This window comes from Passer montanus, unplaced genomic scaffold (assembly GCF_014805655.1).
Source record: "Passer montanus isolate IOZ18808 unplaced genomic scaffold, ASM1480565v1 scaffold2, whole genome shotgun sequence".
Lineage (NCBI taxonomy): Eukaryota > Metazoa > Chordata > Aves > Passeriformes > Passeridae > Passer > Passer montanus.
The window spans coordinates 5,411,533-5,438,411 of NW_024366591.1; the positions used below are offsets into that span (position 1 = coordinate 5,411,533).

At 40.3% G+C, this 26,879-nt stretch overlaps 1 protein-coding gene across 4 annotated transcripts in view; it reads left to right on the forward strand.

The window, feature by feature from the left end:
* The window catches only part of KIF25 (kinesin family member 25), a 51,937-nt gene extending 25,688 nt beyond the window's left edge, over positions 1-26,249 (forward strand). For 3 of the 4 annotated variants that reach the window (XM_039707188.1, XM_039707192.1, XM_039707190.1), the window contains 9 exons: positions 3,920-3,987; positions 6,303-6,395; positions 8,920-8,994; positions 12,736-12,885; positions 13,958-14,134; positions 19,168-19,319; positions 21,954-22,151; positions 24,505-24,660; positions 25,857-26,249. In XM_039707188.1, the coding sequence (XP_039563122.1) occupies positions 3,920-3,987; positions 6,303-6,395; positions 8,920-8,994; positions 12,736-12,885; positions 13,958-14,134; positions 19,168-19,319; positions 21,954-22,151; positions 24,505-24,660; positions 25,857-26,014 (1,227 nt within the window). In that variant the 3' untranslated portion in view covers positions 26,015-26,249. The remainder of the gene's footprint in view (positions 1-3,919; positions 3,988-6,302; positions 6,396-8,919; positions 8,995-12,735; positions 12,886-13,957; positions 14,135-19,167; positions 19,320-21,953; positions 22,152-24,504; positions 24,661-25,856) is intronic. The other variant, XM_039707189.1, reaches the window with a different exon arrangement.
* The last annotated feature ends 630 nt before the right edge of the window (positions 26,250-26,879 follow it).

Genomic DNA, 26,879 nt, shown 5'->3' on the forward strand with positions numbered 1-26,879 from the left:
AACATTGTTTCTTATTTCTGAGGTCCAATCCTAAGTTTTATCAAGGGTTCTCTCGGTGTTACATACATCAAATTAAAAAGCCCTTGACACCTCTAGTCCTCCTGGAGCATCTTCTTGTCTTTCATTCTTTTCTTGCACTCTCTTTGGAAGTGTCCCTTCTGTCTGCCATAGTAGCACTCCGGTGCCTCCCTCTGCCGGGGTGCAGGTTTCTTCAGAGGATGCGTGGGTTTTCCCGAAGGTTTCCAAGTACGTGCCGCTCCTCTCACGGTGGGATCTTTTTCTTGTTTCTGGGCTTCTCGGACTGCTGCTACTAGGACCTTAGCCTGAACCTTTTGCTTCTCATCCTCCCTTCGCTTGTATACCTTTTGAGCCTCCCACAACAACTCTTGCAATGGCTTTTCCTGCCAGTCCTCTAATTTTTCTAACTTTCTCCGTATATCCTCTCATGATTTTGCCACAAATTGTGTTTTTAATAATATGGCTCCTACCGGGGAGGCAGGGTCAGTACCCGAACACATTTGGAGACCTCTCCTTAGCCTTTCTAGCTAAGGTAGGAGTCTCGTTCCTCCCCTGGCATTCCCCCAAGGCTTTCCCCAAATTCTGCCCCTTTGGTACCGCCCCTCAGATACCTTGGATAACCATATTCCTTAGTTCTATCATCTTTTGTCTATCTTCCTCTATTTGGGCATTCCAGGATGGCCTTTGGTTGGGCCACTTAACCTTCCCGGTCCCCCGTGCAGATTCCTGTGTTCCCAATCCTTTATTGCAGCCACTGGTATCATATCTCGCTCCTCAGCATTAAATAACAATCTCATAATAGCACACATATCATCATACAAATAAATGCTATTCCCCAAAAATTCATCTAGTCGCTCTGCCACCCCCACAGGATCATCCATGATTTTCCCCATCTCCTTTTTGAATGCCTGCACATGCCCTGAGTTTATTGGTACGTTTACATAACCAGTGACCCCTGGAGCAGCTGGGACCTCTCTGAGTGGAAAGAGTCCTGGCTGTCCCTCCTCGTCTTCGCTGTCGTCTGCGTGTACTTTCCGGGTCTTACATCTTGTGCAGCTGGCGGGTGCGGATTCCTTTCCTGTTGATGGATGTGTCCGTGCAGTGTTCTCCTCGGGTTGCGTGGGAGGAGGTAGAAAGGACAGGGTCCGTTCCGATGGGGAGGGGTTCGCTGGTGCTGGCTCCTGTGGGACTTCGGGCGGCGGTGCCTGCGGTGTTACCGGGCACTGTCCAGGGTTCTCGGGTTTGGGGAGAGGTCCGTACATCTGAGGTTTGGGTACGGGGGAGGTAGATTCTCCAAAGGTTCCCAAGTCTTTACCGACCCCGTTGGCTGTTTACACGCTCTAACGGGGAACAACTCGACATTAGCGTACTCCCATATCCGAGCATATTCCATTTCCTCCTCATTAGATCCTTCCTCAAACACAAACTCCCCTAATGCCCTACATATTTCCTTATTAAACGACCTGAAAATGGGCCAAAAATACGTTTTCTGATTTCTACATCAGCCCACTTCTCCATACAGTAGTAGACTGCCTTTTTCTTAGATTTTACCCTTCTAGTAGGGCAGTCTTCCCAGTGTTCTAACATCCATCCCAGAGGACTGTACCTTGAAATGTCAGGGAGATCAAACCTTCTCTTTCTCACTGGTTTATCAGGATTTTTTTCCTTGATTTTACTCCTTTTCAACCCCATGTTTTACTCCTTACTTACCTCCTTTAGGCCTATTTAATTGCAGAATTGCCTTTTTCCTTTTTAGTGGTATACCGAAAAAAAGCTTTTGCTGACCTACTAATCACGTAGCGAACCAAACTGCAGATGTTTAGTCAACAGACTAGTGAGCTCTCTTACCTGTTCCCTGGATCCAGCGAGGTCCCATCATTCCTCCCGATCCAGCCAGCGATCGATCAAACAACCCCCTTTTCCCTCCCTTTCAGCTTCCCGGGGCTTTTTGGGTTGGTGTGTGTGTTCCAAACGAGCTTTCCACTCGCTTCCCCCGCGACTGACCACTTTCCTCGCGGAAGAGTGGAACTGCGATCTTGGGGTCCGCACTCACTTCGTGATATTTATCACGTCTCATACAGACTGGGTCACTCCCCACTCAACCACGCAATACTTACGGTTCGTTTTCCTGCGTGGATTCTTCGTGCACGTTGGTTTTACGAGTAAAAATAGCCGTCTTCCGGAGAACTATCTCCGTCCTCGAGAGCTCTGGGCCTGTTCCCACCTTTTGATTGTGGCTTACTTTTTTGGCTACCAAAAAGTTCATTTTATCTGATTGGTTCTGATGAGCTATCCCAATCTTGTCTGGCCGCTGAATTCAGCGGGGCGCCGCCTGGACCTCGAGAGGGGACCCTGCAATCCTTACCAGATCACGTTGGGGTCACCAAATTGTTATAAATGAAAAATTAAAAATAGCCAATTTCAATAAAAAAATTAAAAATAGAATTTATTTCGTGACCGTAATATAGTCCCGACAGCCACCAATCAGTCGGACAGCATACCACCCCCGGGAGGTGATGCGGGTGAACGTGAGATTGGTCTCTCTAGTACCAGTTCTTCCCCATCCACACTGGCTGCTCCGAGGCAGCAGTTCTTATACAGTTTATTTTGCCCGCAGCAGAGTCCCTTTCTTTCTTTCCAAGTTCTTCATATTCAAGTTGGTTTCTCTCTTTGGCTCGGGCTGCACAAAGCCTTCGTCCGGGAATGGAAGAATACACTTCCCCGATTCCCAGAATCTGGCATTCAGGTGGAAAGTGTTGATGGCTCTGGTCATCTCAGGTAGGTATCTCATCCAGGCCATCATTGCTTGGGCGTCACTGGGTGCATGTTTCTGTGAATGCCCATCTCCTGTGCAGCGAGGTTTTCTTCACATGTAAATGTGGTGATGCCTCTCATCTCATCAGTTGGGCATCTGCCAAGGTTTCGCCATCCTGGGGAAGAATCTCTCCCTCCCCCTCTGTGTACCAGCCATTTATTTTATACATATATATTTTATACATATTTTATTTCCACGAATTACTAACCATGTTTGTAACAGCTTTTGAGAGCCTTTCTTATGGTTTTGCAAGTTCACTGCATTATACATGCTCTAAAGCCTCATGAATTGGTGACTGCTCGAGAAGGGCCTTGGACTTCTTGGTCCTTAAAGTTGTCACCTTGTCACTGTGGCCCTCCAAGTGTCCACTTGGAGTCACCCAGCTTGCTCCGGCACAGCGGACAGCGGGAGACACTCTCCCATTGCTCGGGAGGTTGGGAGGGCAGCTAAGACTTTTGCCTTACACGGGCAAGACACTGAGCAGCACAGGTAAAACGAAGGAGGGGGTTCAGTCCAGGTTTATTGAGGGAATATAGCAGAGGAAATCCACAATGCAGGGAGTCCAGCCAACAGAAATCCAGCCAACAGAATACACGAGGTGCCCTGTGCAACAGTTTATAAACTGGGGAGGATACAGGGGCGGGGCGTGCCCATACACCAGTGGGAGTATATGGGGATGTGGAGATTGGGAACACAGACAGTTGGGAGAATCATTAGGGGTAATTCAGGGGAGGGACCCCGGTGCCTAAACCTGTCACTTGACGCCCCTGGTAGAAGTTTCTAGAGAGAAGGGATGGGCTGCTGAGTGATGGACAGGACACTGGGGATGGGTTGAGAGAACGACAGAACACTTTTTCAGGGAGTAGCGGGTGTAGGCAGTGAGATTTACAAGGGGGAAGAGGGAGGAGCAACAGGGGAAGAACCATTAGTAACGGAGAAAGTGGAACAAATCCAGGTATAATTTATCACAACTAAATCCTACAAAAACACAATACAACATTATCTGATACATTAAGATTGAAGAATATTTGGTTTTGTGTGTGTGCCTGTGATATTAACTACAGGTAATCTACTTTTTTCTCTTAGGAAACTGTCCTTGTCAAGTGTAGTCGTCCTGGCCATGTCTCAGTAAACAAGACTTTTCAGTTTGAGAGGTGGGTAGTACTGTGTATCAATCTGGAAATCTGAATTGCTGGAAGATTTGTGTAGTGAAGACAAATATTTTTAGTAGACATTAGCTAGAGGGTAATGCTCTTTTTGGTTGCAATTTTTGAGTAGGGCAGGTGGGAGGAAAATTCCTGGGGTTTTTTAATGTGGTAATTATGTCCTCCTCCGGACAGAATAATGCATTTCAGGGAATAGATAACTCTCAGTTAACCCTGCTAATACAGCTGAGTTTGAAACCTTTATAGAGACTTGACTCTTTTCATAACATGAGTAGCTGTCCTGATTCCTGCAACGTGTTGCAATGTAGCAGAATGTCTTAAAGGTAAGGAAGCCTTGTTTGCCCTTCAGTACTTAGAGGGAGCTCATAAGAAAATGGGGCCAAACTTTGCATTGAAGGGCCTATTGCAATAGGAACAGGAGTAATGGTTTTAAACTAAAAGAGGGTAAATTGAGACTAGATATAAGGAAAAATATTTTCAGAATGAATGCGGTGAAACGCTGGAATAGGTTTCCCAAAGAGGGGCTAGATGTCAGATTCCTGGAAACATCTGAGGTCAGGTAATATGGGACTCTGAGCAACTTGATCTAGTTGATGTCCCTGCTCATTGCAGGGGGATTGGACTAGGTGACCTTTAAAGGTTCCTTAAAACCCATACAATTCAATGGTTCTATGAATTGAGGTGGATTGCAAGGTTTCAGCATTTGATATAGAATTTGGCAGAAACTGGACTGTGCACTTGTACGAGTTGATGTTCAAACAGCCTGACCAGAGGCAGGAAGGCAGAGCAGTGGCATGGGAATCAGTGCTTCCCAAGGGAAAGGCTACAGTGGACTACTTTCCATATTGAATGCTTGAAAATCCACACAGATGAATAGGATTTTGAATGCACCATTTGTGATAAGGGTTTTAATGGGACACTGGAGTCACTGCCAGTCTCTGTCAGTGAGACAGAAAACTGCTGGGAGTCAGACTGAGGAGTGTCTTCTATTCTGTTGAAATAGTGCTGACTTGGACCTCTGAAAACAGGAATGAAGAGTTAAATAATACAATGAGAACTCTGCAAATGACAAAATACAAAATTTTACTCCAATGCTTTTTTTTAATGCAAACTTTGAATCTGTATATTGCAATGACTCAGGAGGCTGTCTACCCTGAACCATGATGCAAAACCCTCTGGAAACAGAATACAGGAGGACAATTTCATGCTTCCTTGATTTAAAGTCAGATGTACCTAGCATGAATTATCTGTCCTGGTTTAAATTTAATATGTGAGCCTTTTCAGCTGAAATTCCTGTAGGTTTGCTAAACATTGTTAGATTTTTACCCTTTCCTCAAGGCGTTCTTGTAAAGAGCTGCAGTTTTCTACTCACAGGAGAATGGGGACTGCTGTCGTGCAAGCCACCAAGCACCTGAAAAATCCTGAGAAAATGCAGATCATGGGGAAGCTTTACTGATCCCACAGGTTATAGGACATCTTTGATTCAAGGCATAACAGATCTCTTAGGGTGTATGGCCCCCTCACATGTTGCTAAGCTACTCAAAGTAGTTCCTTTCACTCTTCAGCTACCTAACCCAGCCATATCAGTTGAAGTAAACACAGAATAATGCTGGAATTCAACTCTGTAGAGAAGCACAGTTAATGGTATTGACACACTACTCCAGAGGTGCTGTGATTCTGGAAATGTGGTGTAGCTCCTGGTAATCAGGAAAAGGGTTAAAAAAATGTAAATCCCCTAAAGAATGCAATTCTCCAGGAATGTTTTTTTAGTGTCCCAGTACAGCTATTTTTTTTATAAACAGAAAAGCATATGTTTCTTATGAACTCTAAAATGTTTATTTTTTTTAGCAATGTTTTATGGAACTAATAAATGTCAAAATATTTGATTTCAGCTCAGGAAGAAAATTCCAGCTTTCAACATGTTATGCTTTTATAATTTTATTGGCAAATCAGTTAGCAAAATAAAAAGGAAGCTCAGAATTTTCAATGTGAAATTCACATTAATCAGTGCACAGGGACAAATCTATCATTTGAGTAAAAATACATGGGGCTTTAGAAAGGGATTCTTTGGATTTGCACCATCTTGCATGGTTTCAGATAGCTAATGAAGTGGGTGTCCATGCTTCAGCCAAGATTGTGGTTACAGTGTAGCATAAACTAGTTCGAGACTACTTTAAACCACTTTATTTCAGTATGGATAGCATTTGAACCGCAGCAACCAATAGTGGCAGTAAAAACCGTTTAGGAAGTCGACTGAATATTTGAGTTGTTACTGTAACGTGGAATCACATGCCTTTCCTCAGGTCAGCTACCGAAGCCTGGTCCTGCCATAGCTGTACTGACCCCAGCTGTAGATGTGCTTGGAAGAAATGGCCTCAAGCTGAACTAGGGCTTAGGTGTGTGTCCAGCCTGTGCTCAGGTTGAACGTCAAGATTTTCTGCACAGAAAGGGTGCTTCAGCTCTGGAACAGGCTGTCCAGGGAGGTGGCGGAATCACCATCCGTTGAAGTGTTGGATGTGACACCTACTGTTATGGGTTAGTTGGCAAGGTGGCATACAATCAAAGGTTGGACTTGATGGCCTTGGAGGTCTTTTCCAAGCTAATTGATTCTGTGATTCTACTTTGCTGTGCAAATGAACTGCTAAGACTGATTGATTCTAGCCTGTGTTGTGGCCAGTAGCAATATGTTTGCTTTCTTAGGCAACAAAAGCCATCAGCAGTGAATGTTTTAATCATTAAAATGACTTTCTTAGCGTTTTCTCTTTCTTTTTCTTTTTTTTTAAATTTACATAGTAGCTCTGAGATGTTTTGATTTGCAAAGAAAAAAAATTTCAACACATACTGAGTTAGAGATCTAGTTGGTTAAGATGGAGAATTGCATGCTAATGAATATTTCATCAATTGCAGACAGATGAAGCAGAGAAAAGTGTTTGGAAGTGCTTATGCTGTTTTATATTGACCTTGCAGATTGGATGTGCACAGTTTACTGAAGAATATGCTCATGTGCATGCAAAGCAGGGACAGAGTATTCAGCGCCTGTGTCCTTCTGGTCTGAGCTGTGCCACATCCCTGCGTATTTGTTGGTTTCTCAGTGCACTGTGATGGCACATCAGTGCAATGGCAATACAAGCAGTATTTGTCTATCAAGCCAGACAAGTGCTCCTTTCCTGATTAAAGAGAGTACGTGTTCATGCAGCTTACAATTAGACTGTGGAACACGTTGCCACAGGATGTTGCTCCGGGACAAGAATTTAGCAAGATGCAGAAAGAAACTGAATGCTAATTCTAATAATATTTTTTCAAAACAGAGATTCAACTCATATTTCAGTTTTGAGGCCAGTATACAGCTTTTAAGGATTAGGATGATGCACAGAGATGAATTATTGTGTCGCTGGCCACCGTATTGTTTCTTGCTCCTTCTTCTCACTGTTGTCAGGAAAAATGCTGAGTTCAGTGCATTGGCTCCAATTCTGTATCTGTTTATCAGTGATCCTTCTGTATAATCTTATTTATGGAGATCATAAATACAAAAAATCTATTTGTGCAGTCTATAGACTGTACCAGACAGATCATGGTCAGATATACAAAGAGGCTTATGTAAATGCTGAAGAGCAATACTTTGTCTTTATTTGGTTAACCCTGTAATGTCCCATACAATCTGTGGGATACTGTTAAGTGAAGTGTACTGGTGTACTGTATACACAAAGAAGTGACTACACTTTGTAACGTTGGCTGCTACCAAAATTCCTGTTTCTAATTAGCCATTTTCTGTGAGCTATAAAGAGCATATATCACCTATTGGAAAACAGAGCTAGACAAAAAAAAAAATCACCACAAAAAGATAGCAGAAAAAGAAACTTTTTCAAAAGGTAAACATTCATACCTCAAATATTTAACTGTGGGTAAAGACATTCATGTTTTAGATTCTGTTCATCTTGTATAAACAATAGGTGCTGCAGGCTGTAATCTTGGTGAGGATACATTTTTGGTGTGCTACAGGAGAAATGAATGAGTTAGGATATCCATGTTTTATGATCAGAATTTCCTCTCTGATGATTTCCTATTTTCAGATTTTGATTTTATGTTGTACAAACCTGAAAGGGTTGGAGGAAAGATTTCTTTGAAGATAACTGTTGGTTTGGCTTTTTTTTCTTCTTGCATTCAAAAATTTTGTCACTTGTTTCAGACATTGTATTGCCCCAAGTATTGAAATGTTATTGTTCCTTTCTAAGAGGTAGAATAACTCATGCAATTTAATTGTCTTCCATTCTGTTTAAACAGGTCTTCATTCCACATCATTATGTAAAAAAAAGTCTTCTTTTGAGTGAGAAGTATTGATTTCAGAGTTGGTATTTCATCTAGGGATGGAAATACCTTAGGCTGATACTGCCCACAAAGATAGTACATCCTTAAATATGACCTTCAGAAGCATTCTGATTACTGCTGTGCCACTGAGTCTTCTGAGACAAGTCCTCAGCAATTTTGCAGTCTCTGTACCTCTTTTTTTTCCCCCCCCAAACTTTACCCACATCTAAAGGTTATTACAACCTAACCACTGTCTTCCATAAAGTGATATATACGAATCCCAGGCAGCAGGGATATTTCACATTCTAGTAGGTGTGAAAAAGTTACACTGATCCAGTACAGCCTAAAAGAAAGACTCTGTGGGCCAGAGGCGCAGGCAGGAGGTCTAGGATGAGCTCAGTCCACAAGGATACACCTATGTATTGTTCTCCCCAAAACACATCAGCTGCTCCCAAAATGTGAGTGAGGACTTTGGAGTTCAAATTTTCAGTTTTGTGTCACAGAAATGTCAGCAGGTCCCAGATTATATGTCACTGGCTTACCTTTTGTATGGTCTGTGTTCTTGTGACAACATTTATATTTTTCTTTGGTTAATCATTACACTTTGTTCCTCAGAGTTTACAATGAACTGGAGTCTCAAGATGCAGTATTTGCAGATGTGTCCCCTTTGCTAACATCTCTCCTGGATGGGTAAGTTAAAAAGGTTGCACTAAGAAAGCTAAAGCACAATAATCTGCTGAAATCTGTCAATTAAAAAAAATACTTAATAATGGTGATCTGGTCAAGTTTTATGTCTTTGCAGTTCCATTTTCCTGTTTTCTTTCTACTCAGCACCAAGCGAATGCTGTTTCTCTGTATAAACAGTGAAAATATGGTTTATAAAATTTAGCAAAGCAGACAAATCTGTAAAAATAAAAAAATCCCAGTTTTTTCTTCTGATCTGCTCCTGTCAAACCGATGCTTCTAACGGAAGATGTTGTCTTTTTTCTTTGTGTTCTTTAGGTTATGCTTTATAACTTTGCCAGTTGCAGGCATTGTATGATACATCTTTTCCAACAGTGTGTTCACTGTGAACATTGTGTGCAATGTGAAGGGCCTGCCAGGGCCACTCTCTGTTCTGGTTTTAGGTCCAGCAGAGGTGGTGCGATCGATTCCTAGTTGAACCAGAACTGGGCATTCTCAGTCATTCTACTGCTCCTTCAGGCACTGGGGTAAAACAGAATTTTGGTTATAATACAAAACTGATCAGTACCAAGCACTAACAAATACATGGAATTACTTCTAGCTACTGAAGCTCATAAAGTGTGATTTTTCATAACTACTGAGCCAACTTAAGCTACTGTTGAAAAGAGGCTTTGATGTACATATAGTTATAATCCTTGAGGCTTAAGCTGAGTTTTATACAGAACCTTTTTCCTGCTCCTTTTTCATCCCTGTTCCAATACCGCTTAATTATATGGTAGAGCTGTCATGGACCTTTTGCTCCCTGGAGGGGAAAAGACAGTCCCTTTCCATTCACAGTGGCATAGTTGAACAATGGGAATCCTTGTTCCCAGCAGCCTGCACACTGGAGTTTCCAAGGATCCTTTTGTTAAAAACATTCTAGAAGAGATATCTAAAGATACTGTGAATATTGGGAATTCCATATGCCACAGAGAGGCCCCCAAGGGCTCCCTGGCTGAGGGAAGTCATAGATTCCATTATTCTTGTTTACCAGTGATGAGTAACCTCAGTTTCTTTAGCTGACCAACCTAGGGACGACTATGTTGCAGGAGTTTAAAGAAGTCTTAAAAATACTGCTTTCTCTCCCTACTTTTCCTTTTGCAATGATCATAATTTTGCCTTGGTTGAACAGGTCCCTTAAGTGACATATCTGATCTGTACCTTGATCTGCTGTACTTCCCACTTCCTAATTTTTACGTGAGGAGAGTCCTGTCCTAAAAGCTAAGATTTTTGTATTCAGTTAGGAAAAGGTCTGTTATTGAAAACAAAAGACCTGTCTTGTTCTCCCAGAAGTGCTGTTTAAACAGAAGCAGATTCTCAGGAAAGGCAAGTCTGTGCATATGAGCACAGCAGCCTTCCCACTGTAAATGGGAAACAGACATACTTAGTCTGAACCTTGAACCTCTTTTCAGCTCCTGATTGTTTTAGTCTGGGTTCCAAAGTGGTCTGTAACAACTTTTAGCTTGAGTAGAAGGGAGTGTTCTCTCATTTTCCTTATTTTTTCTGTTTTTCTTTCTTAATGGATTGTTTGATTTTTCAGTACAAATATACAGGAAGAAAAGATTGTTCCATATGTAAACCAGACAAAGTATAGCAGGCTTCAAAGTTTACTGTGAGCCATACAGGGCCAACAGGGGAGTAAGATAACTTTTCTTTTCTTTACAGCATTGAAGAATCCAAATTATTTATTTTAAAGAATTAATTTCTCCTCCTTTCATTTCCTTTAACAGTTTTCTCTCCTAGGGTAACTTTGCTAGAGTGAACACCCACACTCTTTTCAGGAGAGAAGTGCTACAAAACTATTGGTATTTTAGCTTGACAATATTCTAGCTAAACAAGAATATAACAGTTATATATAATAATAAAGTGGAGAAGGAAAAATATCAGGGCACATAAGTGAATAATAGTGAAAAATCTTCAGGCTTCTCTATTTGAAAGCTTTGTGCTGGATCTAGAGCTAAAAAGTCTAGCTAAAAACAACAAAATTAGTGTAAGCTTTTCTACTGAGTTATGTCAGCAGTGAATACTTCAAGAAATCCCTCATTTCAGGTTTACAGCCCTGATTGCTATCACATTTAATTTTGCTGTAGTACTCATTGTTTTCAATTACAGTTATATCAACTCCTTTACTTCATCAAATCTATGACTAGACTATTTTATACTCTGCAGTGCATGCTAAAATCTGAAGGGACCTACTATAGATTCATTGACTGCAACTTTGACTTCACATTCCCAGAAACAGTACCCAGGTATTTTCCATGTGGCTTATCAGCTCACACTTTTTTCTAACAAGTGAAAGCTTTCAAAATAATACTCCTGAAATAATTGCTTCTAGGCATGTTTAATATGCATGTAAGTATCTCATGACTTGAAACCATACATTTAAAACAATTAGATGAGAGGCGGTCATTGAAATATGCTGGCATGTGCTTGAAACTATATTTTTGATGTGAGGTAAAGCATCAGATAATCAAAAGCAGCTGTTTCAGGTCTGCCCACAGAGGAGGTAGCTTAGGCAGTGAAATTTTATTCCCTGGCAGAAAACGAGCAAGCCCATTCTTGCAACTCTAGTATAGCAGAAGTTTTTGCAAGCTGTGAAGCACTTCTTGTGTAGTTTCTGCTAATGTTGTATCTCTGAACAAATGAGATATTCCAGGGAGAGAGCAGTCCTGTCAGCATAAATGCACGTCTTCCAAGGCTTGGCTGGGACAGTACTGTGGTCAACATCGAGTTGCTGGCAGGAGTAGCAGAACAGACACAGTCTAGGAGGGGCAAAGCTGCACAGCACAGTGTTGGTCCTCCATGTAAAGCAGTACTGTGGTTGGATGCATCTGTATCCACCCACTTATTTTGCTTAAGATGTTGACTTTGATCTCATTGTGTTAGTAACACACTTTCTAGATAGGATTCATACATTTCAGTTCAGATCCCTGTGGCACAGATATCCACAACAGTGCTCACAGCTGTGAACAATTCTTTTTGTATTATTTTCTGTGCAGCCAAGAGGCATTTTCAGAGTTCTGGTCATTAGACATATTTACTTGTCTGCTTCAAAAGATGATGTTTCACACATGCCTCTTCCTTTGCACTGATACTGTACATTTTCATTTTCTACTTGTCCTTATCAGAGCAGTTCCTGCCACCTTTGTTCCAGAGCAGTCATTGTGTGCATGCTCATTCTCAACTGCTGCTCTTGGTTTAAAATTTGTGCCTTCTATTCTTAGGGCTGTCTGATGAGCCTGCCTGAAAAAGGCTATGAGAGATGAAAAGTTCCCAGCTGTTAGGATGCAAGTGCAATGGTTTGCAACGCATCACTGTAACACAAATCAAGCCCAGAAATAGTTTACTTTAAAATGCTGTACTGTAAACTGCAGTGGTTCAGGATCTGATTAAAAAGCAGCTCTGTAGTGCAAAAGCTGAAAGTTGGGCAGGCAAGGAGGTCTAACAGCATCAGTCATTCCAAGCTAGGGATCCTTTAAACTTCTACTTAAAAGCATCCCTTTAACTCTGCTTAAAAAATAAAACCTGTTTAGGTGATGCTATGAACAGTAATTACTGTCAGACTTTGAGATCTGTAGAAAGAAATCAGGAGCAGTGCTTTTATTTTCTTGTTTAAGTTTGTGTTCCCATATTGTTTGAAGTTTGACTTGCCACCTAATAGAGACATTTGGTAATGGCAAAATAAATTACAGCACTTGTATTTTTCAGGTACAATGTGTGTATCATGGCTTATGGGCAAACTGGAAGTGGGAAGACATACACAATGCTGGGACCACAGTTAGAGGGGAACTTAGCATTCGCCATAGAAGAGGAATCAGAACTTGGAATTATTCCTCGAGCTACGCAAGAAGTGTTCAGGTAAAAACTAAGTAAAGGCTTTCTGTCAGTGACAGTCACTTTAAACTGTATAGAAAGGATGAAATAATGTTTGTAGTGTATTTATCATTACAGATTTCAGCTTCAAAATGGTTAATATTTGTAGCTTCTCTGACCATCATTTGATATTTGAAGTTTCATATAGATTTCTAGTCTCTCTCCTGCTTTATCTAATTTTCTAAGACAATAAGATTATGCAGTTTTACTGTGTATTATCTGTCCATCTGGCTTTCAGACTCTAATTAAACTTCTGAAAATGTTTCAACCATAGTTGTGGGAGTCCAGAAGATAATTAAGTTCTGAACGGTTCTGTGAAAATTTACAACTGGAATAGATGAAGAGAATTCAGTTTAGAACCCAGTCCCAAGGAAGAAGGATAATAGCATTTTTAACTACAATCTGTACTTGTTTTAAGGGGTCTTAGATTTTTTTCAGTTGAACCTAATACAGAATTGAACTGATATGCTGCTATGTTATAGTAGAAGAGCCATTAGAAGTTTTTCCGGCTAAGCCTGTTTGTTTTGGAGAAGGGTATAAGCTAAATCAAAGAACCAATTTTGGATGAGAATAACTGTCTAACTGTAAATACTCTCCTGAATAGAGAAGCCCTTAATTTATGGATTTTCTCAGGCTTTTATCAGTGAACAGATAACTTCTTCCAGATATAGTTTCCCATCTCTGTTCATTGCTTTCACTCTGCCAGATTTTATATTCTGAACTCTGAGTGCAATAACTGCCAGCAGAGAAATAGTATTTAAAAAATCCTGAGGTGGGAGGCTAGTGAAAAAAACAAGCTGGCACAGCTGTTTGGAAAATTAAATTCTATTTACTTCCTCAAGTATAAATAAACTGTATATTCTGAGTCTTCAAGGTAACATTAGCATATGGATAAGGCAATTCCATGGCTGCAGATACTTAGTAAATGCTTTTATCAGATTGTAATTATATTACAATTAAAGAATAGATCTCTATTTGCAGATTGTTAATTTGGGGTTTGACTTCAACTTTTTGGACTTTTGTCTTCAAATTTTTTTCTCTTTTTTTTATTTGCCAGGCTCATTTCAGAAAAGCCACCAGGAAGTTGCTGGGTTGAGGTTTCTGTTGTAGAAGTGTATAATAATGAAATTTTTGATCTTCTGGCCAAAGACAGTTGTGGAAAACTGTTTGGCGTCAAGCGTGATGTTGTCACAACCAGAGAAGGGAAGAGTGATGTGCCATTGCTGACACATGAGTGAGTACACGGCTTGCTCCTACAATCCAAACACTATCTGGTGTTAATGCTGTGTAGAGCTGTCACAAAATTGCATTACAGGCACCAGATTGCTTCTTAACAATGAGTCCTTACCATATGCAAAAGAACAGTTCTGTTTCTGTTAGCTTAGTCTATTACACTGCAGTTGACTTCAAATGTCAAAATACTTCCAGAAATAAATGTACAATTACTTTGAGTTATACTCCTGTGCTAAGTGCCTTCCATTCAGAATGCCTGGAGATTGCTGCATATATTGTTGTTGCTGGATCTATGGCATCTTGTCAGCTGTAGAAAAAGAAAGGATAATCTAGTCACAAATCGCTTTCTATTCAGTCTCATTGAATCATAAAATTTACAGATTATAATAGAAATTTATGTACCAGTTGTAAATAGTTAAGCAGCTGTAGGGTGTTAGCTTTTCCTTTATGCATTGGAGTTACAAAAAATTAGAATAAGATTTTAAGTGATATTTTAATACAAATACCCGTCTTAATATTACTTAAAGTTCTGTTTTCATAACTGGATGTGTTAAAACTGGAATTGTTATGTTGGCATTTGAACTGGTAGGTCTTGAAAATCAAGGTTCTTCAAACTGGAAGCTAAGTAGCAAAGCTTCTCACCATTCAGTTTTAAGATGTCCCTCTCCAGCATTGGTGTATGCCAGGTTTGATCCTTATTTACACAACTTGACAGTGTAGGGAAAGCTAGGGTATTTAAGGCTACAGCTATACTTAAAGGCCTTCTTTTACATGCTAAGCATTACAAAGATTTGTTTTAGTGCTCATGAGAATTATTCTTGACATTATGTAAGTGTGGCATACAAAGCAAACGTACAGCGCCTTCTTGTTATATATAAAAAACTTTCCTTGGGTACTTAGATGTTAAAAATCATATGTTCATAAAATTTCATCCATTAACAAGAGGGAATCTGTTTCAGATGCTTCATTTTGGTAATGGCTGTGTCGTTTATCATAGAATGTCTTGAGTGAGGAGGGGCCTACAAGATAACATTGAGTCCAACTCCTGGCCCTGCACAGGACAGCCCCAAGAATCCCATTCTAGTACCTAGCCACCCTCTGGGTGAAGAACCTTTTCCTAATATCCAGTGTAAACCTCCCCTGACACAACTTCTGGCTGCTCCCTCAGGTCACCAAGGAGAAGAGGTTGATTCCTGCCCCCCTGCTTCCCCTCACAACGAAATTGTGACTGCAATGAGGTCTCCCCTCAGTCTCCTCTCCTCCACGCTGAACAGACCAAGTCACCTCAGCTTCTGCTTATGTGGCTTCCTCTCTAGGCCCTTCTCCATTTTTGTGGCCTTTCTTTGGGCCTTACGCTAGTAGTATCAACATTAGCTAGAAAAAAAATAAAATTAGGACAAGCAGTTCTAGTGGCACCAGAGAGGTGATGGTATCCAGTGGAATTAAACTGGACATCTCTCTCTGAGCACCCAGCATGAAAACAGATTCCAGAAGGGAGCATGTGCATTATTGAGATGTCACATAAAGAAGTCCTGCTCCTTGAGTAAATAACATTTGGGAAAAGAAATATGTTGCTCTATTGAAATGTTTAGAAAAGCATTAGTGTTTTCTATGTTTCTGAGGAAATGCGATGTTTTTCTTTGCTTCTCTATAATAATTCTTGTCATGGTCTAATCTCTATTTTTCCAAGGGGAATTAGCAGTCAGATATGAAATGCATCCCATGCCAATTAAATAAAATGCACCACCATCAGTGGAGATAATTTTGTCCTGTGGGACTTAGTCACATAAGCAGACCAGTAGTTTGTTTGTGTGGATTTAATGCTATTCCTAGCAAGCTTTGATAAAAGTATAAGAATGTACTGGAGGATTGTACAAGTGTACTTTTATTCTACCTAGTGATTTTATTGATTTATTGATTTGTACTTTCTAGCAATTTAATTGCTCATAGAAAAGTAGGAGCCCAGAGAAATTGTCAAGTGGTTTTCTTCACTGTAGAAGCTGTAGGACTCTCCTTTCTTTCAATGAAGCAATAAGCACTGCAATATTTTCAGAAGTATTAACATTTGTATCTGGGGTTTGCCTGCTCTTTGGTCTTGAGGTTAAATACAATTTCCATAGAAATTCTGCAAGCTTGATTGCACTCTGCATGCACCAGAAGAACATGGAATGAATGAAAAGTGATTGGAGCTTAAAGTGATGAATCCTTTTGCCCTTTCTGTCTGTATTATGCTGACTAGTGGGTTTCTCTATGTCTCTATTCTTGTATTTCCCAACTGTGACTTTACTCCAACTTTTAGTGCCTAGTTAAGGCTCTGCTGTCAAAGAAATTAAAAACTCCAGAAGAGTCTGGGAGCAGAACTTAACCTGTGTGTGCTGAATCTTTCTTGGGGGAGCTAATCTTTTTCCTTTGACTATACAGGAAAGGAGCCATATTAGAAAGTGAAGATGGGTGCATGTAGTGTGGACATGCTGGGAGTTGAACTTTTCCTGTTTTCATCAAAATCTCCAAGCCATTTTTAATTACGGTATTTCAGTAACTAAGATGCTGGCCTGGCATAATTTTATTCCTGAAAAATGCCTGTTCGATTTCCCAAGGGAGCTTTGCATAGTTAGTGGGTGACCCATCTCTTTTCATAGGTTTTGGGAAAGGGAGAGGCGAGAAGCAACGGGACATGTGCCATAGAGACAAAAAAAGAGAAGATTCAATAAGGTTTCATTTGTCCCTCCAGTTAATAAAATGGCTGCTCTGTTTATTTCTGTAAATTTTAATTTATGGCAAAGGAACCTGGTGCCTTGAACTAAAACTCTTAAAAGCCACTTATCTCGATCAGTTAATACTAAATGCTAATGCAAACATAAATAAAAACATGGACTTGTATCTCAGTTACAATGCAAGCAGTGAAAAAAGTCCAATTCATAAACAGGCTATATTAATAATTACATAGAAAGGTTAATAAGAAAAAACAAACCCAAACAAGGTAAAGGAACCATTGAATGAGGCCACCCACCTGCCTGAAATCTAAAGTAAACAGCTGGTGCTTTGAATAAAAACACATCCTCATTTATGATAATATTTCATCTAGAATATATTGGCCTGCTGGGTCTCATTGGCTTCTCCATATATCCACTAAAGTACAGTAGTTTCTTTCCTGCTAACATGTTCATCTTACTGAATCATGAAAACCTCAGTCTCTTTCTTCTTTTATAGCTTGGTTGACTTTGGAGAACTTTCAGCATCAAATTTTTAATATAACTGCAACAGGGCTTCTCTTTGTAGAATCTGGTCCTAGAACGTGCGACACATGAAGCATGGTGAAGTAATAGACATTATACTACAATACTATTTCTGTCAGTCCTGTGGAGGAGCTACTGTGTCACATTTGCCACACTGGGCAGGGGATGTTGCTTGTCTTCAAAGCCAGCTGCAGCTTCCCAGCCATAGGTGACCAACACTGACAGCACATCCTGAACCCTGTTTTCCATGGCAAATGCAGGGATGGGGCAGCAGCTTGGAGCACTGACCCTTTGCCAGCTCACAGCAGCAGCTTGCAGAAGCCAACTTCCTGGTGCTGCATCCTAGCCAAGGCTGCTTCCCCCTCAGGCCTTTCAGTCCTGGCTGACTAGCCACTGCAAGATGCAGTTGATGGCTTGGGACGGCAGGAGGTGTGCCTCCTTGGATGTGTGGCATAGTTAGATCACCCCATTGTAGGAACTGGAGCCACTACCAGGTCAAACAAGCAGGAGACATCCCTGGTGGCTGCCCAGAGGTGGCTACTGTGGAGGCTGGCATGTGTGGCTCAGGATTGATAGGGGAAGTCTGTAGTGATTGTTTACCTCATGCAGCCCTGTATATACAGGGAACTGCAGTTAGATGGCTGCTTCTCCTAAGTATCGGTAGATATGGTGTAGCCAAATGCTTTTCTGTGCTTCAGATGCCCTTGCTTTGTTTTTTGAGGAAATTGTTTTAGTTGAGTTTGCTTTCTTTTGTTCTTCTGTCTCTAAACTCTTCAAGTATGGCTCTTAGCATAAAATAAGTTTGTGCCTGGTCTGACTTTTACTGAAATCAGCCAAATCTAAGTCTTAAAGTCATTGCTTTTTATCACATCCTAGCTGCTAGTGACTGCAGCATTGTGGAACCAAGCCTTTGGCCTGTCATAAGAATTATTAATGGTTGTGCTGTTACAGAGCATTCAGTGACCAGGCTATCATATACAGTCATAATTTATACCCCCACCTAAAAACAGCTGTTTAGGTGTTCTACCTTCAGTGATTATTGAAGAAGGCAACACAGTGAGGGTAAGCACTCTTATCTCATTTGTTTTCAACATTGCAAACATAGGGAAAATCATAGTGGGTTTTTTCTTTACCTAGCTAGTTTATTTCATTTTCTGTATTTATTCCACTGTGTGTGCTAGGTCTTTGCCCTTGCATTGATCATATTTGCAGTACTTCCTTTAACAGGGAAAGAAAACAGATAGTGTGAGATAAATGGTCTATATAAATTCACATCTATTTATTCTGACGTTGTGCTCATTGAACAGTGGAATTGGACTTTTTTCAGGGATTCTGGATTTAATTCCAAATGTGAAATATGACTTCCAGAGGCCCAGAGAAATTTTGGGGTCTTTTGCCTAATTCTGTACATAAGAAAATGAGCTACCTCAGCATAAATTGGAGAAATCTACTTCTGTAAGACCAGAGATTCCAGCAATGTCTAAACCTGTGTCTTTTCTTCCAAAGTGTGGAGATATAGAAATGTCTGTTGCTTCAAGAGCTCAGCTATAGTATCTATGGACCTGCAAGGCTGGCAGGGCAATTCTGCAGCACTTTCAGGACTGCATCACAGCTTTTGGCTTGAATTTTCATCTTTATCCCACCTGAAAAAGTCTGTTTGTGCCGCTCAAAATTGAGAGTAGTATAAGGAGAAGAGCAGGAAGTGGAAATGCTGAGGTTCTCATTCAAGTTGTCAGCTTTCTTGTGTGATTTTTCCTGTGAGTCAGTTAAATATCCTTTCTGTTTCTTTACTTCTTAGGACAGTTGAAAATGCATCTGAATTTTTGCATCTAGTCAACAAAGGCCTACAGCTGAGAGTCACACACCCAACACTGGTGCATGCTCATTCCTCTCGTTCTCATCTGGTAGTGACATTGACCATAACCACAGTTGTCTTTGGAGATAACTTTGGTAAGTAGGATGTTACTAAAATACATCTGGAGCCAGTCATTTGTAGAAAAACAGTCTGTGGACTGGGAGGTTTTCATATTCCTTTTCTTCCTTTTCCAGTGTTTGATACATTCCCTCAGTTCTTTTCCATTTTTTGAACTTCTACGTTCCTTCTTAAATAACGGACCATTTTCATGTTTGAATGCTACTCGAACTTTCAGTTTCACAAAATCTTAGCACTTTTCTTTACATGCCTTGACTTCCAGAGTTGTTGAAGTTGTGATGCATGAGGCAATTAATGAATAAGTGTTATCAGAAAGTCATAAGATAAGGTATAAGACAGTAAAGACCTTGATAAGGTCTCTTACAAATAAAGTAGTCAAATAAAGTAGGTAAATAACTTAGAATGAATAAGTACATGTCCTACAAAGTTTGTGGTTAAGCTAACCATAAATTTTAGGCATCATCACATGCTTTTGGTTGAGAAAGAATTAAATTTATTTACTTTCTGCCTTGCAAAAATGTCCTTTAAATTCAGAATCTTTTGAACTGTTAATAATAGGCCACTGTACAAAAAGACAAAATACTTGTCCTGTTTACTATGGCAACATTGATATTTTTCCTTTCCACTACCACATCAATACTTAGCAGTTTATTAGTTAAGGAACAACTTTCTTCTGGGGCTCTTGGGGGCAACTTTTGTTTTCTTTTGCTCATGTTATAATTAAGCTCTCTGCTTTCAGTGCTGTGGTCCATCTCCTTCATACTCTGCAACAACAATATGAAAGTGGGAAATGTTTTAGAAAGTGGGAAATATTTAACATTTTTTCCCTTAGACTGCTATCAGAAATTAAACCAACAGAATAGCAGAACAAACAGTGCCCACTGTTACCTATGGGCCTTGCCAAAAGACACAATTATTTTATAAGTTGCAGCTCCAGCATTCCTGATGTTAACTCTAGTCAGCTCCAGATTCTTGTCAGTTAGACTGATGTTACTTTTTTAAACTCAGTGCTTGCACCATTAGCACAGCAGCCATCTTGTCTGGTCCAGAATTCCTTTGTCACTTCTAATTGCAGCCACCCCACTGTGCCATGTTGCCTGGCAGCGAAACTCTGCAGAAATGTCTAATTGTTATTGAATGCAGACTCTGGCTTTTGACTCACAGCACGTAGGAGAAGATGTGCACTGTAATGAAACAGAGAGAGCAGCGCTGCAGCTGGGACCTCACTGCAGCAGTGTGTGACAGCACAAACTGGCTTGTTTAAAAGGAAAGGATCCCAATTTAAAAGCCAGGTGCCATTGTCAAATATCTCAATGTCAGATACCTTAGTCGCTAAAGAAAAAGTTGTAAAGTCTGAGTTCTGCACCTAAAACCATGGTTGACAAACCAGCACTTTTTCAGGTTTGATTAAGGCATTTTAGCATTTTGATCAGTATTATCTGTTGTTTGAGGAGAGCTGTTTCTTAATTTCATTGTCTAAAACTGAAGAGGAGTGGGAACACTTAGTTTGACACTGTATAGCCTGAAGCCATTTATTCTGTGTAAGCCAACACAGCTGCTCTGCCTACACTGTGAAGAGCTGGCTCAGGATTTAGCAGCAGCCTACTTGGAGAAGAGTAGAGCTCTGTAATGCAAGTCAGTCTGCTCCTTAGTCAAGTTTTGCAGTTGGAAACTTTCTACTATTCCAACTAGAACTCTGTAAGCACCCAAAGAGGTCTGTTGTCTCTATGACCTGTAGCAGAATATGTGCCTTTTATTCTTTTGCTCTTTCAGAGACAGAAAGAAAGAGATAGATGAAGACCAAAACACTAAGAGAAAAAAAAAACCCAAAAGAACTGCTTGGTGAAATCCATTTTGCATATATTCCTGCTAAGCTAATGTGAAAGCAGCTTTCCCAGACAGTATTTGTCTTCCTTCCCAGCAAAGAGAGAAAGCCAAATGCTTCTGCTGAGGAATGATACTAGTAGGTAACCTACCTGAACAAGTGGGAATAACACTATTGAGGCTAATAGCTCATCATGTGGAGATCTTGCAGTGGGATATGAGGGCTGGAAGAAGTCTAGGGGGAGCAGCAGCAAAGGACAAAATAGAAGAGGCACAATAAAGTTGGGTTGGTTTTTGTTTTGTTTTGGTTTTGGTGGGTTTTTTTTGTTTTGTTTTTTTTTTTTGGTTTTTTTTTGTTTTTGTTTTTGTTTTGTTTTGTTTTTGTTTTTGTTTTCGCCAGAGCACCAGCAGGTGATGTTTCAAATACATAGAATCTGTTTTCAGAGCCTCCTGCTCCCAAGCATCCAAAATTGCACTTTGGTGTCAATCAGTCTAAAACTTAAAAAAAAAAGCCTCTTTAAAGTCCTTACTGCACTCCCATTTCTTGTTTTCCACACAGATGTGTCAACAATGGGATTATTGGATACAACACAATCTACACCAAAGCTTGTTACCAGCTGGTACAATCAGTTTGATGAGTAAAACTTTAAATAACATAGAAAAAGTCATTCATCCTGCCTGTGCCATGGAGTCTTGCTTGTACATTGCTTCTGTTAGAATAGCCTGAAGCAGCAGATGCTCTACATCCCCCTATTGATACCCCATTTTTCCCCATCTCAATTTTCAGTGTCAGTGAGAAGCTCTCTTTTGATTTTTCCATTAACCAGGTACTTTATGGGAAGATGAACAAACCAGTCAGAGACTAAATAAAGAGGCTTCCTTCACCTTTCCACAAAAAATGAAAGACAATAAATCCACCTCTTCTTCCAGAGCCTCTTCACCGGTGCAGCTTGAAGCAACTGAGAAAATGAAGCAAGTCAAAACGAGACTGCAGCTGGTGGACCTGGCTGGGAGCGAGTGTGTCGGTGAGAAAACGTGTCTGTTTGTGGGCATGGATCTTTATGGATCTAGATTACAATAAATGCCTTAGTTCTTTATGGAGGGATACACGCTGCTCACAGGGGGAGTTTGAACCCACAGATCTTGGTATAAACAAAATTTTGAGGGCTAATTGATCTGGTTTTACACTGGTATAGTTTAACTCAAAGCATGACTGTATAAGCTTGAAATAAGCCCAGGACCATATAACAGAAACACAATTTGTTCAGACTGCTTTTATTAGGCCTGTTTTTCTATTCTGAAAATTAGCATGTCTTCGGTACAGAAATGTTTAAAGGGCATAACTTATTTAAATATTACAATTATCTATAATAATTGATATCACCATGTGTGGATTTTTCTGCTTTATTGTGGAAAAGGTCTTGGAAGAATTAGTGTGGAAAAGATAATATTGTTTTCATTGTTTCTTCAAAGCATTTTCCTTCTGCCTCCTCTATGCACACAATAATTTGAAAAACTTGATTATTTCCTAAAGGACAAACTTTCTTAGCAAGAAGTTTCTTATCATGCAGCCAAATGTATCATTCCAGAAATAATGTTTTGAAAAGTATTATGAAAGACTCTTTTACTTTACTGCCAAGAATGCATCCTTTTGCTCACTGTTAAACTTTTGTTCTACAGAGAAACCTAATATAATACATTATTTTTTCATTTGCTCTAAATGCTGAAAACATGTAATTGAGCAACAGGGCGTGTGTTTGTTCTCTCAGTTAAACCAGGACAAACATTTCCTCCCTTTGGGGGTCGGCAAGCCAGATCCTCCAGTGAAGCCAGAAGAGTTGTGCTCACATCAGTGTTAGATGAGTTAGTTAGTGGCAGACTGACCTCTGCCATCAGATGTGTATCCATCAGATGTACTCTGCTGAAAGTGAAGGCAGTGTTAACTTGTAATTGTTTTAAATTGTGGTAAATCTAAGTGAGCAGCAGTACCCCAAGCTTCTCACATATGTCAGCACCCAGCCCTGTTGGCTTTACAGCTGGCCTGGGCAATTTGCAGCATTTACAAGCCAACTTGTCCCTTTTTAGCACCTGTGTTTCACTTTGAAAACTCAGCTATAAATGCTTTGTCAAAGTTCATCTAACCAAATGCAGATAATCAGTAGTTTAAATATGTACCCCTTCCCCTGTTTGCAGTTTTCTCCTTTAGGGGGATAACTTTTTTCCCAGGAGTCCGCTTTTCCTTGATATACAAGCATATAATGACCCCAGTAAAATTACCTGGAGTTTCATCCTATCTTGGATTGTTATCCACCCTTTGGCAGTGTTTTTCAAACTGTGTTGCTCTGTCCCTCTCTGACAACTGGAGACTCTACCACTCCAACCTCATCCTTTCCCACAGTTACAGTTCTACAGCCCACTCTGTCCAGACTCCTGAAATTTTTGCTATTACTGTACTTTTTCACATTTTCCTCTTGAGCTTCCCTTTGCTAGCCAGTGCTGGCCTGAGGGGAAAATAAGATCTCTAGCCACTCCCTGAACCTGTCTAGAAATAGGAGAGTAGGCAGCAGAGGAAGCTGTTGGCCCCATCTGATCCCACTGTCATCAGCTCTGCCTGACATGGATCACGTGCTCTGGGTAAGAAGTGACTGAGGGTTTATCTGTACCTCATCCACTACACTCAAGAATTTGAATTTGAATAATATGATGCTAAATGCTAAAAGCAAATTTCTCTTCCCCAAATGGCAAAGGTAAGGACAGCAAGAATTAATTACTCTTAATTGCACCCTCATCCAGACTGATCAAAGAGTTGAACTTGCTGCACCTCTTTGAATTGGTACAATGTGTTGCATAGACCAAACCTTTACTGTGTTGCTGAGGGGCAGCATAGCTACATACAACCATGCTGGGTGGGTGGTAGAGGGGCACCATTTTCCTTTATCCATTTCCTTACAGCAAATCATGCCATAAAACACCACTCCACAGGCTTTGGTGAACACAAACACTTCACACTTGTGGCTGTTGTACAGTTTTCTCTCTGCAGCTTACATCATCAGTGTCTTATCTCTTTTTCCAAAGGGATACAAATGGGGCAGCTAACTATTATTAAAAAATGGTGGAAAAAACCAGGCTTCTCTTTGGGGCCATTGTGCACTCATGTTTTCAGAAGCAGTGTTGTCTTGTCTAATCTAAACTTTCTTGTTTCCTTGTTCTTAATACCTATGGAGCAAAAAATGCATTGTACATCTGCAGAGATCAACTTTAACATGAGATGTTTTGGACCATCTGTAGACATTGAATCTTCTTTAACTTTTCCTCCACATTACAGTTTTGAAGCAGATTTGCTTACTGTTACCAGTGCCTTTTTCTACACTGTACCAGGTATGTCTGGAGTGACAGGAGCAGCACTGAGAGAGACTTCCTTCATTAACCGCAGCCTGTCCGCCCTGGCCGACGTTCTGGGAGCAATAGCAGAGCAGCGAGCTCACGTCCCATATCGGAACAGCAAACTTACACATCTGCTTCAGGACTCTGTGGGTTAGGGATTATTCTGACTTTTGTTCAACAATATAGATTTCTTCTCCTGATTTTTCATCTCCTTTGCTGTGTAAAACTAGAAGATGATCTTATACTCTTTGCATGAATTTGCCCTCTATTTCAAAGACTCTGGCTCGGGAGAGTGTGAGCACACAGTGACAGTTCTGAACTCCTGAATCAGGCTAAACCTTGCGGTTGCCAAAGCTTAGTTGAAGAACAACATCTCAATAGGATCATATAAAGGGTAAAAATTGCGTTTCACCAGTGTTTCATGTCAGGTACAGTTTAAAAGTAAAACTTCAATCTTTATTACTACAGGGTATAATCGCCTGCTTGCACATTCCTTAACGATGTGCCCTGCAGCAGCAAGACAAAGGAGGAAGACATGACATGGCACTGTGCTATAATTTCCGATTGTGTTGGGATCACTTCCTATTCTTTAGCTCCTCACCAATTCAGAAGTAATTTTAAAGCAAGTGTTATGCCTGCAGTAATGTCAGATTTGTACCCATATGTGTAGTACACTAGTTCATTTTTCTTCACCCAGAAAAAATTAGCCCTTATGCTTTTAATCTCCAGTTCAAGGCATTGACAGTGAATGAGGTAACAGTTCTCCAGAGTTTCTGAAATGCTATTAATTTTTTGCTTAAGCTTTGATTTTCACTTCATACTGGAGTCCCTACTGTGAAAAGGGAAAGCCAAAAAGAGAAGTGAGAGCTATGTTGTACGGGCACTCAGCCTGATTTTAACGAAATCTGTTACATGACTTTGGTTAAGTGTTGAAAATGGCCATTTCTTCCTTTGTTTAATCATTGTCTATAAACTTAAAGTCTGTTTTGTTTTATTGTCAAACAAGCCATTTTGCCATTACCCAAAATTTACAAATATTTGACAGAACTTAAATAAGTGTCCAGAGCCATAACATACATGATGATTAACTAATGAAGCTGCTAATAGGGGAAAAAAATTGTAACATTACAAATTGTGAAACATTTGGGGGTAAATATCATATTGTTAGATACAGACTCCCCATGAAGGAGCTGTCTGTTTCAACAGCCCTTTTCAGGAGCAGTCTTCTGCTTCATGAAAGCAATGGTAACCTGTGCTCATGTTGTACAGATCAGTATGGTAACAATGTATAACTTACTGAAAAGAATGAGGTAAATAAGTATGTTTTGTCTTTCTCTTGCTTTTAGGAGGTGATGCTAAACTGTTGGTGATGCTGTGCATCTCTCCTGGCCAAAAGTACTTAACAGAATCAATGCAGTCTCTGGGATTTGGAACTCGTGCTCGGCAAGTTCAGAGAGGACAAGTCAAGAAAAAAAATTTCCCAGTGCTGAGTAGAGGAAAATAAAACCTAAGACTCCGGTGGATTAAAGTATCATTAATGAGTTCCTCAGACTGAAATGTATATTTTTGTCCTTAAGCCATTCTTTTAGATATCAACTGCCAGCTGAAATAAACAATCCTCAACATGGCATTAATAAGCAATAAACCTGCTAATGATGTTCTTACTCCAAAGATAACAGCAAGTATTAACGACAGCTACCATGGTGGAATGGTAGAGAAATAAACTGGCTTTAAAGATGTGCCTTTGGTGATGTGTTTCTTTAATTCTACTTGACCTAAGTCAACAGGACCCTGATTTAGGGTGTTTTGCTTCTGACAGGCCAAGGGTGCATTCTGTCTTCTCAGTAGAAGTCAGGAGTCTAAATATCATTCCAGTGCTTCATAGCAGCAAGTGAAATATGTCCTCCCAGCTTGGATTAAATGAGACATACCATTTTTGACTGTTCTTCTATCTGGTATGGATGGGGTCATTCCTAATGCACTAGCAACAGGTAGGAGTGTAAAGGAACCCATCAGTTGTACTGAATGGAGTTTTGTTCTCTGGTTTTAGGTAGGAAATAATGGCATTACTGAGATGGAGAAAAATAAATAAGGTTATACCTGTTATCCCTCTGGAATGTAGCTTAGAAAGCAAATGAGGGATTACACAACTTTTTGAAAACACACTTAAGTTAAATAGTTGGAATGAGTCCCAGCTCTGCTGAGTTCATTAAACCCACAGCTTTGCCTGTTTGGGGGGTATTTTTGCTTCATGAATGCTGAGAGGCCCTGAACTACAGATCCTAATGGGACCCAACTTCTACAAATGTAGCAATCTGGCCTATTGTTTCACTTGAATTTCTGAAGCAAGTTAAATACATCACAATCTT